General features: G+C 36.6%; 1 protein-coding gene across 2 annotated transcripts in view; it reads left to right on the top strand.

The window, feature by feature from the left end:
* CDKAL1 (CDK5 regulatory subunit associated protein 1 like 1) overlaps positions 1-18,978 on the top strand; it is a 376,797-nt gene that overhangs the window by 232,228 nt on the left and 125,591 nt on the right. For both annotated transcript variants that reach the window (XM_005420967.2, XM_031056967.1), the window contains exons 9-10: positions 463-629; positions 15,193-15,338. In XM_005420967.2, coding sequence (XP_005421024.1) covers positions 463-629; positions 15,193-15,338 — 313 coding nt within the window. The remainder of the gene's footprint in view (positions 1-462; positions 630-15,192; positions 15,339-18,978) is intronic.

The following is an 18,978-nucleotide window of genomic DNA, read 5'->3' as shown; positions in this document are numbered from 1 at the left end:
AGGAATGTCAGTGATGCTGCTTTACAGCTGGTTTTGCTCACTGGAAGCTTACCAGTTAATAAGCTAACTACTGTAATAACCATTAGTGCAAACTCTGCTTGGGTGATGTCTCTTGCGGTGTTTAATGAATTAGACTCAAAAAATAAAACAGAGTATTAAACTTGTCTGACTTGCTGTAGAGGCAGCACAGAATTAGTCATTGGCTGTGAATGTTAATCACTCCACAGCAATGATAATTTACAGCATTGTTGTAGCACTCTTGTGCTTATAAAATGAACTTAATAACCCACTGCTACCCATGGGATAAGCCTTCCTTCTCCTTCCCTCCCCTTTACAATTGAATACCCAGTCTGGCTGCATAATAGCCATGTGAAATACTGCATTTAAAAGAGTGAGCAGCTGTATGATAAAATAAACAGCTCTAAAACAGATTTGTTAATTATCTCTTTCTTTTATTCACAGAGGGTGTTTGTGAGATATGGCTGACCAGTGAAGACACAGGGGCTTATGGCAGAGACATTGGCACAGACCTCCCCACGCTTCTGTGGAAGCTGGTTGAAGTTATTCCTGAGGGAGCTATGCTGAGGCTTGGCATGACAAACCCTCCCTATATTTTAGAGCATCTGGAGGTAAGGAAGAAAAGGAATCATTTATATGCCGACACGGACATTCATTGAGTGAGTCAGCATGGAACCTTGTGTGAAGTGTCTTTCATTTTAAGCAGTAGCTTAAAAACATTATAGACTTAAAATGCGTTTACAACATTAGACTAACAGTGTAAAGCCATTTGCCTGGCACAGCAAGTTATTGAGATAATAAGATCCTCAAGTAATTTTGGAATTATAATATTACTGAGATCTCTGACATGTAGGACTTTATTGTAGTGATGTTCATTTGTGTGTATATCTAGTGTTTCCAAGAACAAAAGGAAATGTCATTTGCAAGTGATGAACTATGGGATTGAATTTTTCTTCCTGCTGCACCTCAGACAAGTATTTCTAGAAACACTATATGATGATCTCACTCAGTGATGCATTCATTATCGTATTTTTAGCGTGTTTAGAACTTCCATGATAAGAAATAGAAATTAAGCTTATATCTAATCAACTAATAAATGCAATAAATGTAACTAATGTGTTTAAAATAAATGTAACAAAGCAGTTCAATGAAATTTGAAGTATATAACAATGTGAATTTGAAAGAGTAGCTTAGTCATGCAGAGGAGGAAGTGAGTTTCTTCTGAAAGGTAGGTTGGTTTTGATGGATTCTGTCACCAAATGAATTTATTGAAATTCCTAGAAACTGTCCACAGAATGAACATAAATGTAAAGAGGAGGAAAAAAGGAGGGAAGGATGTAGTTGAAAGTAAATGTTGTAACCGTGTGCATGTTTAATACCCAGATAAGTAGCTGGTATCCACGCTGCTTTCCCAAATATCATGTAACAGTAATAGTCGCACTTGTGTTTTCTTAAGATGTCAAGGACAGTATTTTCTCATCAGAGTGCTATAACTGCATCTTGCCTATTGTTGAAGCATGTGGACCAGAGGAATCTCATCTTGGTAGCAATAAGCAGGTTTTCACTTCACCAGCTAAAGGATTTGAACTGCAGAAAGTTGCAAGAAACTTCCTGGGTTGTTATTGAATTCTTTGGTTTAGCATATACTTCACTAAGAGAGGCTTTTAACTCAGCACTCTGAATAGGAGCCTTTAGGAAGCAGTGTAATAGTGTTTTTGAGAATTTGCATTGTGTCTGGGACTCTCATATCTGCCACAAGCTTTTCTTCTTTTCTTTTTGTATTTTAACATTTTTCGGCATCTTGTACAAAAGCAAATCAAGCTTTTAGCAATTTTCAAAGTTAGTTCCTTTGCTTTCATTTTTCGTTCACATTATTAAAAGTGTTTTGGCATCGACTGCTGCTTTTGTCACTGCTGGTCATTGTGTGAGTGCTCTCAAAGCTTAAAAAAATAGAAAAAATCAGTTGCTGTAAATAACAAACTGCTCTGCTGAGATAAGGGGCACTCTTGATATAATCCAAGAAAAATGGAAAGAATGTTGCTTTCCTTCCATCATAGTAAGTGTGAACATGTCACAAATCTGTAAATTTAGGATATCTACTCTTCCTGTTTCTAAATTTTCCAGAAGGTGCTGTAGGTAGGACTTACTTTTTTACCTGACTCATATTTAGGAAAAGTACTCTTATCTCTTTGAAAATGCATCTTTAGGTGTTATGGCAAAAGCAGAGGAATTCATGGAAGCCTATTGAAAACGTGTGTCTTGAATGTTGCTGTGCAGAACATGTGTTTGTGTGCAGCAGCGTTTTTGTGCAGTAGCAACATCTACTGTTGTTCATCCTCTTCAGTGTTCCACACAGTTTCCAATTTATATGATTTTTCTAAGCATTAATCAATCACATTTCTGTGTTTCACGTGTGACCAAGAATTTCTGATCTTGAAATTTTGTGACATAATTTTGCTGATTTGTCAAACTAAATTAGCGACAATTTATTTTGCTTTCTGCATTTCTATTTAATCTCCTCTTCCAAGTTTACCAGACTTTTCTCTGAAGGATCACTGGGGAATGTAAGCAGTCTCCTGTATACGTTTTCACCAAACAGAAGAAACTTTTTATGGGCAACATGTTTTTAATTTCCCAGTTGAGGAAAGGGTAAAACTGTAATTTGTTTAAAAAACTAGAATTAAGTGAGAAGCTGATTAACCCTCATGTCAGTTAATTAGGATAAAATCCAGATGTAGATTTGTTATCTCCTAAGATATGAAGATGTGTTATTTATTGCAAACATCTTTCATTAATTGTTTTAAAAGGTGCTGTGTTTTATTAATTGATTTTTTTGTAGAAGTCATCTTTCTAATTATGATGTTGTTTGGCTTTCTGTGAAAAAAAATTGCCTGGGAAAATGTACTAATCTTGTGTCACTTTTTGTATGCAATACAGAGGACAAAATCATTCCAATCATGTATCTTTTTTAAAAAAACAGACATTTTTGGCATACAATTGTACACATGCAACTGCTCAGCAGGGGTTTGTTTCACTTTAGAAATGATATGTGGTATAGAGCAACAGTAGTCCTCTAAAGGTAGAAATTAATTTTGAGATCTGGACAGAGCTTCCCTAGAGACTCAGCCTAAAAGCAAAAATTTTGATTCATTCACTTTTCTTCCATATTTATTGGAGCTTATCTGCAGGTGAGAGTGTTTCATCTGCCTCAGTGTCTGGGAATCAGTTTCATAGTCTCCACTAAGAAGTGGTAGCCAACAGCTCTGCTGTTCCGCTGATGGAGGCCAGCACAAGGAGAGGAGGAGGAGGATGAGGAAGACAGCTTCCCTTGGGTCAGGAGTGGTGGGAATAGAGTAGAGCAGGGGGCAAAGGAAAGCTGTGAGCACTTGTGATGGGCATTAAGGCTCTTACACTGGAAGGCTTGGTAGGTTTGGGGGCCTGGGCCAGTGGCCATTCAAACTCAAGTTTGTTTCAGGTAGGGAGTCAGTTAGAGTTTTCATATAATTTAAAATAGCATAACCAGTGCCTTCAGGTACTGCTGTCAGATAAATGCCATTTTGTACTTGAAGATGTGTGTCATTTCAGAGGATACTGTTAATCTCATGGAAATCCTTACTATGCTTGTGTTTTGCAGTCTGACCATTTAGTACTTCAGTTTTTTATTCGGTAAATGTTGTAGTAGTGCCTTTTGTAGCATGAATAGTCTTGGGATGAGAAGCAGACACATGCTTTCAAATTATAAATTCTGCATTGACTTGGGCCTTCTTGTCTAAAAATAAAGATATATTTGGAACCATGCAATGTTTTATAGTCATGCAAAATATTAGATGCTTTTTGGCATGCTGGATACTAACCTATGTCATTACAAAGAGCCTTTATCATAATTATTCAGGGTATAATCTAAACGACTAGATTTTTTATCTGCTGTTTTCTTTAGCCGCAGATGACGTCTGTGCTTACATTAGTGCATAGTATGAAGTATGAAGAGGAGATGAGGAAAACACAGAATTTGGTAGTGAAGCCACTATGTCTAAATTTATCTGCATTTTGGACTCTTTACTTTAAAATAAATGTAATTCTCTTAATCAAACTTTCCCACTACTTGTGATCCAACCTGTTTCAAAGACCTACCATTAGTTTGAATCCTGCTGTTTCCACCCTTATGGATGGAGTACATTCACAGTGAACCTGGAGTATGGCTACTGCTCTGATTTCCTTGGAAGCTAATTTAGTTTGTCCACTATGAAGTTCACCCCAGACTGAACGAACCAATGGCTGTGAAGGGAGCATGAGGAACTGCATTTTAAAATTTCACTGCTGCTTTCAGTGGGCACATCAAAGTGAACACAGCAAATCCTGGCAGGAATTCTCCAGCTTGAGGTTTGCTGTTATGACAGAGAGGATTCTTTGGGTTGTTCAAAGAAACTGAAGGACCAGAGACTCAAACTCTTAGCTGTGTCACTAAGACTGAGAAAGAAGTTGGAGTTTGGTTTACCTGCAGGAGGCATCCTCAGTTTTCCTCTCAGAGAAAACCTGGCCAAGCAATGGAGATAGTGTTTGCATTTTCCAAAGTGCTCTCACAGTCTTAGTAGTCTGTTTGAATGGGTACACCATGAAGCATATATCTTGCTTATTTCAAGGTTGGTCTCAAACTGAAGCTTTTGAGACATGCCCTTGCCCTTGCCTGGTGTCTGTCCTATCTTAAAATGTTGATGCAACATGACATTGAGGAAAACATGGGATTTTATCTACATGGAAGAAAATTTTAATAAACAGACATGGACTATGGCCAGAGAAAAATAATTTGCCCCAGAATTTTTTTTTGTTTCATATAGTCCTAGAAAAACCTGCAAGGAATGTATTTGTGTGTGGTTTCCCTGTGTATTCTTGCCCATATGTCTTTGCACAGAGCTACTTCTCTAGTTACACACACTGCCAGATGTCAAAGATTTTTATCACCCCATGGTATCAACATGTAGTAAAAGTACATAAGGAATACACCCTGCTTTAGAGGTAACCTCCAGATATTTCTTCCCCAGTCATATTATGAAGCTACTCGCTAGTGCTCTGGTGAGACAGTGTTTAACATCCACTTCCAGTGACTGATGGAAAGGGAGGGCTGGGAAAAAATCCATTAAAGCAATGGTAGTAGATAAATGATGAGTGCGAATTAGTCTGAAAAGTAAAAAATAAGGTGAAATGTATACCAGCTTGAAATTAATGTTCGTGGCATAGTGTTAGATACTGATTTTGCCTTGACTATATTTCACTTTTCCTTGGGTTGAAACTTAATTTTCTTTTTAAGTATCCAGGGCTCTGTCCAAATCACAAGGGACTTTAGATCATCCAGACTGCAAAAGGGCAGGGACTCACATCTCAGCCTTAGCTTGCATCCTCTGTGGATTTAACATAATCCCAGAATTGTCTGGGATTTTAGTACGGCACTTTCTGTGAGTGATGGGATGCTTCCAAATCTGTATAAAGGAGGCAGTTCACACCTGCCATTCCCGTAAGTGCTTAATTTCACATGACTAGATGAGTAGTCGTCTTTGTCACCTGTCAAAATGAGTCTGTCTCAAACCATACTATATGCCATCTGTGGGCTGTATCTCCGTTATTAATTCAGGACATTTGAGTGATACACCAGCCATTGAGATGGAGTCTGCATGGCAGCAGAGCCTTTAAATGCAGAAGGTGTGCCAAGTGTACCACAAGTTGCAGTAGTATTTCTTTGCTCTTTTGCTTTGATTTTTCGTGTCAGCTCAGTGTTTGTGTTTCTTAACCTCATTGAAGCTGATACCCTACAGATGGCTCCCTCAAATGTGCCCTGACACAGCACATAGGAAATTGTTACAGTATTACAGTAAAATTACTAATTCACTTTTCTTTTTTCTCTGTTGTCCTTTTTTTCCTTTCAGTGCACCAAGCGTTTTTGAGCGTTGTACATAAGCTCAAGTTTTGAATAACCTCGAGTGTAAGCTGATTTGAAATGCATTTAAAAAGGGAATAATATGCACACATTCCTCAATGGCAAATGAAAGGGCAGCATAATTTCAAGAATTAAAAGGACTTTAGGGCATGTATTTGCTTTGTTTCTAGTATTATTTTTTGTCATTTTCATAGACTGCTGCTTTTGAAAGTGCCAATTAAAATCTGTTGATTTGACCAGAAAAAATGAAAACTGCAGCATACATTTAAATAAATGAATAGTTAAGCCCCTGCTTTCTTATTACCGTGAGTTTTGTAGTGTTTTGTACTCGGTGGACCATGCAACTTTTTCTTGCTGTAATTACAAAGTTGTCTCTATGCAAACTGTGTCTGTTTTGCTAGCAGTATAATTGAAAGGAACCTCAGATACTAAAGAGAGGTGGATGGGGCAATTGCCTCTGTCCTTCTGAAAAAAATAAAAGGTGAGGTATGAAGGGATGTTTACTATTTCCTTTGGTATTATGTTAAATGCTTGTTTGTCCTATGGAAGCTGTATGTGCATCTTTGCTAACTCTCTATATTCCTGCTTTTTATTTTTTAGTACTAAAACGGTCTGTCTCTCCTGTACTTCCTCTCAAAGCATTCTTTGTCTTTGGGGTTTTCAAATATAGCACATTTCCTTTAAATTACTTCTTAAGACATAGTGTCATGGGAACATGAGCTCACCCCAGAGTCAATGTACTTTTTTATATTATGGAGTTGGGAAATGGATGAAACTCTGCTGTGCTTTGGGATACATTTTGTCATGCCATTTTCTCTAATCTAGAATTCTAACATCACACACACAGCAGATCCTAACGTCTGTAAATGCTTGGTGACATGTTCGTTTCCAGCTGGTAGAATATGATTTGGCTTAATAAATGTCAAAATAAGAACCCATTTTACTCTTCCTGAAGGTTTTATGCTGTATTTGTGAATATTGGGTTCTCTCAAAAACCTTAGCCAATTGTGAACTTTGGACAATAAATGTTTCCTTCCAGACAACATGGAAGGGAATATTTGTGTTGTTGAGAATGGAGCTCATGTTCTTTATAACACTAGTAGAAAAAATGCTTTGAGATACATAAAAAAATGGCTTTATTTATGCAAAATTCAGTTTTCTATCACAACAGAATATTTTATGCATGCATCTAGTGCTCTTCTATATTTAATAATCTGTGAATAAAAACTGGTATTGCAAAAAGGGGTTGACATTAAGTAGCACACTGCTTGACCAGTTAAATCTGTGCATATTAGTTGTACCTTAATTATGATTTGCTCATATGAATGTTGCTCTTGCTTGTTAGACTGCCTGAGAATGAAGAGTATTTAAATGCAGACAGATCCACACTCAATCTTGTGCTGAGTGTCAGGCTGTCAATTACTTACAATACTGTCTCATCTCAGCAGTCCTTTGGAACCGGAGCTGCTGGTGAATTACTATTTTACTAGCAGAAAATAAAAATCACCAGTAATTGAGCAATATGTTAAAAGAATGGGCAATGCATATATGGGATAGTGCATTTGTGCTAAATAAAAGTAGGATTTTTATCAGTTGCCATGCACTTCAAGGCATTGAGGTAGAAGCTATTGTCAAATTTGGAGCTTGCATAAAAAACTGTGCCATCTTCTTTTAATATTTCTGCATTCATTGTTAAACAAATAGCATCTCACTTCTGTAGTTATTTATATTATAATAAGTAAAGTCCTACCAACTACTCTCCATGCTGTTTCAAAAGCTTCTATTTAGTTTAGATGCATAAACCCTTTTGTTTTCTTTGATAGATGAGCTGTCACATTCCCTGTGCTTTGCAGCATCATCTACATAATCTTCAGTAAGACTGCTTGCTTCGTTAGGCTTTGGCATTTGTTAAAAAGAAAAGGTTGATTTTCTTGAGGTGAAGATTTTCTTTAAAAATGAGAAAAATAAAATACATTGTGTTCTAGAAATTTCAATAAAACTGCACAGTAATATTTGCTTTGTGTTGTTGTACCACTGTTAATCAAGGAAAAGATGTAAAATCTCTTCTCATTCTTGGATTCAATTGGTTTAGCTCTATCAAATGGCAAGGGTTACTGAAAAATGTGAATTCTATGATATAAATCTAGTCATTATGGTTTGCAATATTTTAATTCGGTTTTACTATGAAATTTAGGTCAGCTCACAAAAGAAAGTGATAGTATTTGCCTAAAGGTTTAAGTTTTGATTAAAACCTTCCAGTGTTTTCCTTCCACTGGAACCTGTGCTATTTTAGATCTCGTACTTGCTTGTTTGAAATGAAGGGAAAGAATAGAGAGGCTCCCTGGCACTGCCCTGTCTTGGTACAAGTGAACTCTGGAGGAAGGTGTGCAATTCATTCTATGTCTTCCTTCTGAGCAGAAACCATCAATTCTTTTCTGTCCTATGAGATTCTCATTTTTGAGCTGGAGAACAAATTTATAGTATGGATGAAACTAGCAATTCATTTCACTCATTCAGCTTTCTGAAAACAAAAAGGTAGTGTGACAATCCTACTTGCCTATTGTGTGTGCCTCTCTATGCTCTAATTAGTTTTCAAGGTTTTATTAGCATAAAGTATGATTGAGACAGAGTTATTTGAAGTAGCAGTGTGCTATTGCCATAAATCACCTTTCTAGGGACCTTCCAAATAGGTGTTTCTAAGACATATTGAAAAAAGGAGTATTAATTTACTTCTGGGAGAAAATATTTCATTTGAGGAGTGCTTAATGATGAGAAATGAGGGAGGACCATAGAGAAAATTTTTTAAAAAGTGTATTTTCTTGCATGTCAGAATTAATAATTTCACAATTATTATTAGCTAATTATTATTAGCTAATTATTATTAGCTCTTTGGTTGGCTGGTTTGAAGTCATTAAACCATTGCTCTAACCATTAATGAAATGTATACTTTACCTTAAAATGAATCAATTTTTGGAACTGGACAAACAGCACTCTGAAGCTCCACAAAGGCTTTTTAGGATTGTAACGATGGCTGCAGCAGCAGCAATAACAGTTCTCATCTTTGAAAGCACTGAACCATTTTCCTGCATGGTGCACAGAAATCAGTGTGGTATAATGCTGAAAGTGTCACTGAATCAACTCTGTTTTGGTGAGGTGGAGACTCAGATGTGCTTGGGCTCATGGCTCATCACAGGCTGAGTAATAAGCAATCCACCCAACGGAGATGCTGATGCTTAACATTCTACCCAATGTAAAGTCAGTCTGCTTTAATACTGGAAGCAAATTGTGACAGGGAAGCCAGCTTGCTTATTGTGAAGAGCTTCAGGAACCAAGATTTAAGATATCTGTACTGGGAGTTACTGGTTTTGTCAGAAAATGTGAATAAATGGTACTGTGCAAGAAATTCCTTTATATTCTTGGGTATAAGATGTATATTTAGAAAGAACCATATCCACCTTTTAACAAAATAGGAGAATTCTTGATATTTTTGTGTTTACAAAGCAGGTACCTAGCTTATTTGGTGCTGTGTGTTTTCTTTGTGCACTGACTCATGGGAAGAGATGTGAAAAATTTCAGCTGAAGCTTTGGATGGTGAAATGCAGTTACTGTATTGTGATATTATCTGAGTATCACTTCTTGTGCAGGAACTTGAGTTAGCTTGTGCTGTTGTTTAATAAAGGAAGATGTGGCAAGCTCTTCAAGGCATATTAGGTGGTTTTGGTATGTTATGGTTTGCCTTGTTTTTTTAAGAGATTAGGCTTAACATTTATTAAGCTGTGAGGGAGGGAAAAGTTGCTTAGCTAGCCATGGTTTGTCTGTTTTCTGAGGCTGGAAGCAGTAGAGAGATCCCACACCTAAGAGAACAGCTGGGAGCAGCTAGGGCTGAGCATATGACTCTCACGGCTAGTTTTCCTATCAGCAAATCACAGCTTGCAGTCTGGTTTATATCCACTTCCAAGGGTCGCCTGAGCTAATACCAGTTTTCTGTTTGGTAATGTAGAAGGCATTTTTCCCATATGGCAAAACAGATTTTTGCCCTCCATCTGGCAACCCGAAGATTTGATTTGAAGGTTCAAATTACATTGGCTAGAATTGCATGGGCTTTTAACTGCTCCAGTGTGACCTGACTTTATCCTAATGACAGGATAAAGACCTGAGCATGTCATGTCATGTTACATAGGGTAGGATTGCCACTAAGCTTGCCCATCGTGTGTCTTCAGCACATCTCCCCCATTTCATACACAGATGAGGGAGAGGCACTGCCTTCCAACCAGTGTCCTCAGGGATATCCCACATGTTCTTAGTTTTTTAAAGCCCCATTGGTCACAGGAGGTGGGAAGTGGGGGAGAGTTCTCTGTTCATTCGTTTTAACAAAACTGCTATGGGTTTTCCAGACTGGATCATAACTGTGTCATCATTCCCATGCCTGCATCACAAGATCACATCTGTTCCTGAGCTGCACTGCAGCAGAGGAATTTATAAAATGGGCCACAGCCACTTGATTTTCATCCAGACTGTGCTGGTGGTAGCACCGCTCAGCTTCTGAAAGACAACAGTCAGCAGACACCCCTCGTGACATATCCCAAACTAATATCTGCCACAAAGGGATGAAGTTTTGAGGGAGTGCCATTTTGTCATGTTTCCATATGGACGAGGATTTCTTTGAGCTTCACTGCTGGCAGAGGACAAAATCCTTTTGCTAGCAAGCAAGCTATTCACATTATTGTGACTCAAAACATGAGACAGAATTCAAATACTTGGATTTTTGCTTGCCTTAGGTAAGGGGAAAGAATTGCTGTCTGAACAGCTTGCTGGTACTGACATAAAGATGCACAGATATTGATGTTTATTGTCTCTGCAATTTTCTATGGTTGCACATGGTGTCATTGCAAACAGGAGTTGTGATTTTCTGGCTAGGTGGTTAAATTTGTGTATTGTAATTGCTAGGATAAAATACACTGAGTAGATAGAAATCTTTCTGGTAATGTGCTTTGTGTTCTAATGTACTCCAGCTGCTAAGGACTGGAAAAAAATATTTCATATGTGATCAGTATCCTAAAGGATGCTTCACATACATTGTTATTTTCCAAATGTAGATGACACCTATTTTTGTAGAGTCAGGTTAAAACAAATTGTACTACTTTTTGACCTTTTAGTTCCTACATGATATTTCATTTTCGTGTAGTGCATCCCTTCATTCATAGACACATTATCAGATTCCAGGGAATAGCAAGAAAAGGCTATCAGCTGTTTCAGTTGTGATGAAAGACGGAAAGTTTCTTTCACAGTGATATAGTTTCAAAACGTTGTTCATTTATTGTTTCCAGATGGAAATAAAATTATTGGTTTTTTTTTAAACTGAAACATGTAATTATACATAGTAATGCAGAGCACTTCAGAAAAAAAGTAAATGTATATAATTATAAAAAAACAACAGGAAATAGGTGTTAAGCTTAGAATGTTGAGACATGATGAAGTAAAAATATGCATTAGCCCATGATGTCCTTCAAATACTCTTTGGGATGTTAACTAATAGTTTTATTCAGTGATGAAATCTGATATTCTATGTGCAATCTGTAGTATGGGAAAATCTGTCAGCGTTGACTAAGTATGACTGTTAAGTACAGGGTAGTTGTAATTTAATCAAACCTATGTGGCAAAGAACTTCAGTGTTATTTTAGTGGTAGGGAGGATGAAAGATAAGACTGGAACAGTCTTACCTTAAAGCTACAGGTTAGAATGTGATATTTCTATCTGAACAGTGCAAAGTTTGAAAGATTGATTTATTCAGATTTCTGATGCAATCCTGCAAAGCTTTTGTTTAATTCATTATTCTGTTTCCTTCTGAGTGGCTCACTCAGAGTTTCTGGTTATAAAAGGTAAATTTGAGACCACCAGCAGTACTTAGAAGTGAATGACAATGAAACAGTGGGTCATCAGGTATTTCTGTCTTGTGTTTGGTTTGTGTTAATAATTTGTGTTGTGCTAAATTCACAAAGTTAATCGTTACAATCCTCAAGTACCTGCTGGGAAATCAGTTTATCAGTAGGATCTTTGATTCAAAGCACATGCAGTGCATTTTGTGTAGCTTTAGATACAGAAAGCAAGTAAAGAAAGGAGTTCACAGTATAAAGAACTGTTTGCAACCTCCTCATCTCCAGGAGGAGCTTTGACTGTCCAGAAGATCCCTGAAACCCATGACCACAGCAGCTAGGCTGTGTTAGTGTTCCCAGACAGACCATGTGTGTATTGCATGCGAATTTCTGATACACATGGCAAGCTATTTACTCTCTAAAGAATGCCAGTTCTTTTGATATGGAGTATCTTTCTGAACCAAAATGGTGCCGTGGAATAGTCAATAATGTTTTTGAGCTTACAGCTGTAGCTTTTACTGTATGCAGGGATCTGTAGGGATAGTTGAAATGTTCAGTTAATTAATGCCAGGCATGTTGCATCCCATTCGTACAGAACCAAGGGTAATTACTTTAAATGACAACATTGTGTTCTTAATCTTGAAAGTTACTGACAACAGTGATTGCAGAAAACATGCGTTTTCTTTCTTTTACATGGGGGATAACTGGAAGAAGCAATTCTGATTAGTCTTGTTTAACACTGGCTGGTGGACACCATTGGTTTGGTTCCTCTTACAGGAAGTGCAGTCAAAAGAGATCCCTGAAAGAGATCAATGAGACCAGCAGGATTCCGCATGTTACTGTCAGACCAGCAGCTAGTGGCTTGGGCTTGGTTGGATGCTTTGGTTCTTTTGAATCCTCTGAGTAGGAAAACCCTATTGAGGTTCTAGAATTTGGTTTTGATTCTTCACACTTCATAACATTTTCATTGTTTAAGGTGAATATGAGAAATAAAACCAACATTTTCATATAACTAGAGAATTTCCACCTTTGTGACTTTAAAAATCAAAACTTTGTGGTAAAACAAGGTAGGGTTTTTTAAAATCTGATATTTCTGTCACAAACAAACAGACACAGTGAATCTGTTTGGGTTTTTGTTCTATCAGATGATTCTCAGCCTTACAAAAGCTGGAATAAAATAACACTTCCATATCTAGAATTTCTAATAAATGATTTATTACTCTCAAAAAGAATTCACAAACTGATCTCATATTAAAGAGTCTGTTATTCAGAAGATGCAAAGTTTGAGAGGAATGGCAAAGAATTTTTTTTTCCTGTGTTGTAGGGCAAGTTATTTTTAAGAACTTGGCCGATTTAGAAGCACGTTGTGAAACATGACTTTCACTGGTTCCTTATATCATAAATCTGTTTTTGAAAACTGAATAAAGTACTTGGAACTAGGAGATAAGCAGAATAATAGACTTGTGGTCCATAGCTTAATTTTCAGCTCATATTTTCCCTATTTTAGAAACATATTTGATTACTGATAAACAGAAAAGTCACAGATGACTACAAGGATGCTTCATATAAATTACATTCACAAGATTTTCTAAAGCTTGAAAAAAGAAGGTTTCCCACTTTAGGTACTTGTTCTGTACAATTTCATTTTTGAAAATATGTTCTAGCTGAACATCTACAATTATTAAGGGCACAGATAAGTATAGTTCCATTTGAATTGGACACAAAATCTGTGTGGATGCATGGTGGCCTTTTCTTCACTCTTTTTTCATGAAACCAGCTACCTCCAGCTTCCACTGAGAGCCAGGTTCACTGCACACAGCCTTTCTGTGTATCAAATTGTGTGCAATTCTGTGTATCAAATTGAGTTTACATACCTGAGATGGAGTAGCTGTTGCCTTGAATAATGTAACCACTTCTCTGAGACATTTATGTAATAGGATCTTAGACAGAAACTTTCAAAACTGCTTCCAGAAGTGATTTGATAGAGTTTTGGATTTTGTACACATCTGTTTGTCAGATGAAAAGTGAGTATTGACGGCATTTTTTTTCTTGTTCTAAAAATCAGTGCTTTTAAAAGCTGAGCTCCTGCAAATGAAAAGGCAGGAGGATGTCTGCCTTCTCTTTGAACAATCGAGGGCAGCCTTTCAGGAATACAGAGAGAAAATCTAGATGCGTGACTAATATTGCTGATTAATGGTCTGGAAGAATTTGTAAATAGTTGCAGCTTAAAAAGTAAATATGGCAGCAGTATGTGTTGTCAGCCAGAGTATCTGTGCCATCAGAGAAAACAGCAGAAATGGCCTGAGTGAGCCTGACTGGAGCACACAGAAAGCACTGGCAGAAGAGCAGTGCTCAGTCCCAGGCCATTTCCTGTATGCCCACAGCTCAGGGAGAAAGGGAAAATCAAAAACCGTATATGAAGACCTGGTTGTTCATGGAATATGGTTCTTTGTCCACGTTCACTTACTTGTTGCAGGACAAAGATTAACAAGCAGTATGGTACCATATTGCACACAGTCTCAATGCTGGTTGGTTTCAACTTTAAAAAAATACTTAAACTTTGTTGCTTGACTGTATGTCCTTAATTGGTTAAATAATAAAAAGGAGAGAAACCGGACCACTGTATTCTATTCTCTGTCTCACATTCCTTCTCCTTGCCAAGCCTCTGTTGGGAGGCTGGTTTGGCTTTCATTAGGAGGTTTGGTTTTGCATTTTGCTCTTACCTTTACTTTTCTTTTCCCCCGACCTTTTGCATTTGTGCAAAATGTATCACGTCCTGTGTCTCTTTCCAAGCAGTTCTAAGCTGCCCCCTGATTAATTTTCTTCATATTATAGCCAAGCACGTTTAATTTCAGTCCTTTTCTCTGAAGTAACACAGGCAACATTTCAGACCAGTATTGGAGCATGTTTGCACGTGAGGTGTGCCTTAATTAGCAACTGGCTGACTTTAGGGATGCTCCAATTACAGATATTCTCATGTTGGTATCTAAGAAGTTACTTCATTCCAACAAGAAAGCAACTAACCCTTACCATCTTCTGAAAACAGTCACTGTCTGAAATCACCAATTTTCATAATACTTTGCCTCTAAAATTTTCTTTTAATTGTGTAATCAATACTACATAGGGAATGTGATCCCTTTGTGATCGTTACCTCAAAGGAAATTTGATTTCATAGCTTTCTTATTTTCTCCTAAAAAAAATTGCTTTCAGATATTTTCACCTGTCCCTACTGTTTCAAACTGGGCTGGGGCAATTTAGTATTGTTTGGATTTTAGAAGTATTACTGCTGATACTTACCCCATATATTAATCTGAGTTTTCTGTATTATATTCATAATGCTTTAAAGCTTCTTTTTCTTTTAATAACTCTTAGGAAATGGCCAAGATTCTCAATCATCCAAGAGTGTATGCTTTTCTGCACATACCAGTCCAGTCAGCCTCTGACAGTGTGCTCATGGATATGAAGAGAGAATACTGTGTGGCAGACTTCAAACAAGTAGTGGATTTCCTTAAAGAAAAGTAAGTCTACTAATAATTGAGAAAATGACAGTGTTGGGTTTGTTGCAATGTCAAGAACATGTGGCTGAAAACACAATTATTTGCAACTTCATAATTAAGGTATGAAAAAAATTAGGTCCTTTAAGCTTTCAAAGTCTCTGAGTTTTCTGTAAGCCCCTTGATGTGGTTGGCCCCTATGCTCGAGCTTTTATAAGCATCTTAAATCTCTGCATGACATGCTTTTAATTTGTCAATATATTCCTAATCTTTTTCAAAAAATGCATTCTCAAATGATTTTTTTATACATAAACTACTATATATAGATTGCTTGAAGTTGGAGTTACTGAAGTTGTCTTTAATGTGGCTTGGCTTTTGAGCATTGCACACTTTGTGTACAGGAGATGATCCAGCTCCAGCAAATGTAAAGGGCTTGGTTTTGTGTTTGTTTGTTCTAATAAGTATTTTATGTCCTATAGCTTATGTAAATTTGCATCAATATAGTAACACTCTAATCTTGCTTAGGGGACTGATGTGTTTTAGATTAATTTCAAAACTATTTCCCTTAACAACAGAGCTAATTGTGAGAACTGAAAGAATGTGTCATTAATGTATTTGCTTATGCTGACACCAAGATGAAAGTTGCATCTACCTGCAAAGCTTTTGTAACTACAAATAATAATTTCATATCCAATGAAGTATTTTCTTAGCTTTTAAAAAGTTAATAATGACATATTTTGATGGGTATTTCTGCACTGATTGTCAAAAAAAAACATGTGTCTGGAGAATAATTTCTGACACCTTGTTTGGCTACTTTCTCTCTTTCTGCTTCCTTTGTTTGTGTGCTTGTTCAATGACTTAAGGCAGTGACATTGTACCTTTGACTCTTATTTTGCATTAAAATGCTGGTACATCAAACCAATCAAACTTTCATAATCAGTTTTTTGTGATAATTGAAAAATTGAGAAGTCTAGCTATGTAAAACATGTCATCTAATAGCTGCATGGGAATTACAATATGTAAAAAAGAAAGCCAACTGTGACACAATAGAATCTGTTTTGCAAACTGAATGTGTAATTTATAGGACATTCCTATGCATCTAGGACAACTGATGGAAATGGGGCTGCTTGTCTTCATACAGGTTGATTTGCATTAATTTTCCACCACAAACAATGCCCATGAATTCTTGGCACTAAATTTCACGTGACTATGGATCAGTGTTAGTTTTTAATTAACAGATGTATTGTATTCCCACGTATCTTAAGTGGAACTGTGTCAGTTTATGTCTTAGTTGACTTGAAGTTGATTCATTATTCTCTTCAGTAGTTTTAGCATTGGAAGCTATTATCATAACAGCAGCTGGATTTTTGATAACCCAGTATAGCTGGCACATGTTGGGGCATATGGGGATTTATTAAATCATTCAGCTCTTGCACAGAGCAAAGAGTGAATTACTTAACACCCGAATTTAAAACAGCTGGTCACTGAGCATACAGTAATGTATGTCATATGTCTTTTTCCAGGGCTTTTTTGTAGTGAACTTAACAAGGAAGAAAACCGGTTTGATGTCTTGATTTTAAAGAATAATAAACTTTATTTATCCTGCTTATTAAGAAAATACCAAACTATCTAGTAGTTCCTGCTAGAAAATAGTCTCCAGATACTAAGATGGAAAAATCTTTGTACCATGTGGCAGCAGGATAAAGAAGCCGTGCAAGGTAGAGAAAATGTTTTGGATATTTGAACATGTGCTCATCTGTAAAATTAAAGGTTTTTTTCTTTGCCCTTAAGAGCATAGAGTCTTTGTTTGTAGACTTTACTCTCATGACAGCAGCCAGCTATTACATTCTCATGTAGATATTCCTATAAAGATCTCAGCACAAAATTTACCAGAACTTAACATGGCTGCAGACAAGTCCAGAGGCTAGAGCCAGAATAGCTAAAAATAAATGTGTTTAAACTACTTTAATAGCCAAAAGGGATTTTTTCTATCTCCCATTTATCAAAAAGGTAAAAAAAGCCAAAAGTAGAACACCCTAGATCTCCTTTCTCTATTGCTGGGGCCATAAAATTATCTAGAAGCTTCCTACAAAAAATGTACAAGGACTTATCAGTAGATTCCAAATGTCACATTTGTCTCTAGAATGTGACATCTGCTCTAATAATAACAGCTTTACAAAAAGTTTTATTAAAACAATAATTATATAGGGTGACCAGGTGAAGAAGTAAAGCCATGCATCAAAGAATGCTAATGGTCATCAGTTAAGTGTTTAATAACTTGCATTCAAATATCTAAACACATAAAATTTAGTCCAGCAAGTAAAAATGAAAGGAAAAAAGAAAAGAAACAGCTATGTCATAATTTTTTTTTTTTTGGAACCCCAAAGATATACCAATTGATTTCTGAATCTTTTTCTCAATCAGGCCAACAAAACACTCTGGAGCTTTTTTTCCCCAAGAAGGAAAAAGATGCTTTTCCTTCCTCTGGAGAGCCATGAGTGACTGCAGAGGTATCTTCTTCAGAGTGGGGATTTATTTATAGCCTGCTGAGCACAGAATACGTTATAGAGAAGTCGGAGTTCTCCAAGAGTACTCTAGACAGAGTATTCTCTATATTGAAACTCTCTTTTTAAAAAGAATTGAGCATTCTTGACACTCTGTGTCTGTGAAGTTAGAAATGTCACATTTTTCTTCTTTTTGAGGTCTCTCTGCAGGCATGAGTAATAGAAATGAATTTTAAAAATTAGTATTGATGTTCTAGTGCTGGCTTTTGATATGCAACTCATTGTATTTCTGAGCCACTCTCCCCAACCTTGTGCCAACATTTTTGGTTTACTATGAAGATCAATAGCAAAATGCATAGAATATAAAGCAAGAAAGGCATATCCATTAGACTGTGAAAAACTGAAATACAGAAGGCTTCTTTTATACTTCTTTTTTAGGAATTCCTCTATCATATTTTGCACTTTTTTGCACTGAAATTTCAGTGAGTTTGACTATTCAGGACAATACTGTTGAGCAGTTGATCCACCGATCTGCATATATCTGGAAATCTAATATATAGATAGAGATGTATAGATATATTTCCTGGGAATTTATTTTTAAACTGTTCTAGAGAGCAACAGCATGAAGTGAGGATGTATTGATTAATGTAGAGGGTGTGCACAGTCTATAGGGACTAAGTAAGGACTAGTGCCCTGGTCTGTGGTCTCTGGGGACTAATAGAGTAGTCTGCAGGCACTATTCACAAGACTGATTCCTGCATGAGTTTGCAACTAAATAGAGAACTTCTAGAAATTGCTGCTAAGTGAATTTAATCCAGAGACAAATTTAGTCTTTTATCAGAAAGTCTTCTTTTTTGTGTCATTATATCAAAATGTGAGTTGTTTTTCAAGTGATCTCAACTTTCAAGATTCAGCAAAGATTATATTTCTGAAAGGTGATGTTTGTAGTCACAAAAAGAGCAAGACAGCTTTAATTATCTTGAAGTTCTGAAACTTAATCCCCTGAAATTTACTTTTGGTGGTAAAAGCAAACAATTGGAATGTATTTGAGTTAAAGAAACCTGAGATCTGAATGTCATATTTTGTAATTGCTTGAATAATCAGCAATGTGAATATATACCCATTAAAAAGTCCTTAGACTGATAATGTGTTTTCCAAAT

This window comes from Geospiza fortis, unplaced genomic scaffold, assembly GCF_000277835.1.
Source record: "Geospiza fortis unplaced genomic scaffold, GeoFor_1.0 scaffold104, whole genome shotgun sequence".
Classification (NCBI taxonomy): domain Eukaryota; kingdom Metazoa; phylum Chordata; class Aves; order Passeriformes; family Thraupidae; genus Geospiza; species Geospiza fortis.
The sequence above is the reverse complement of the archived record's forward strand: the minus strand, read 5'-3'. Positions and strand labels throughout refer to the sequence as shown.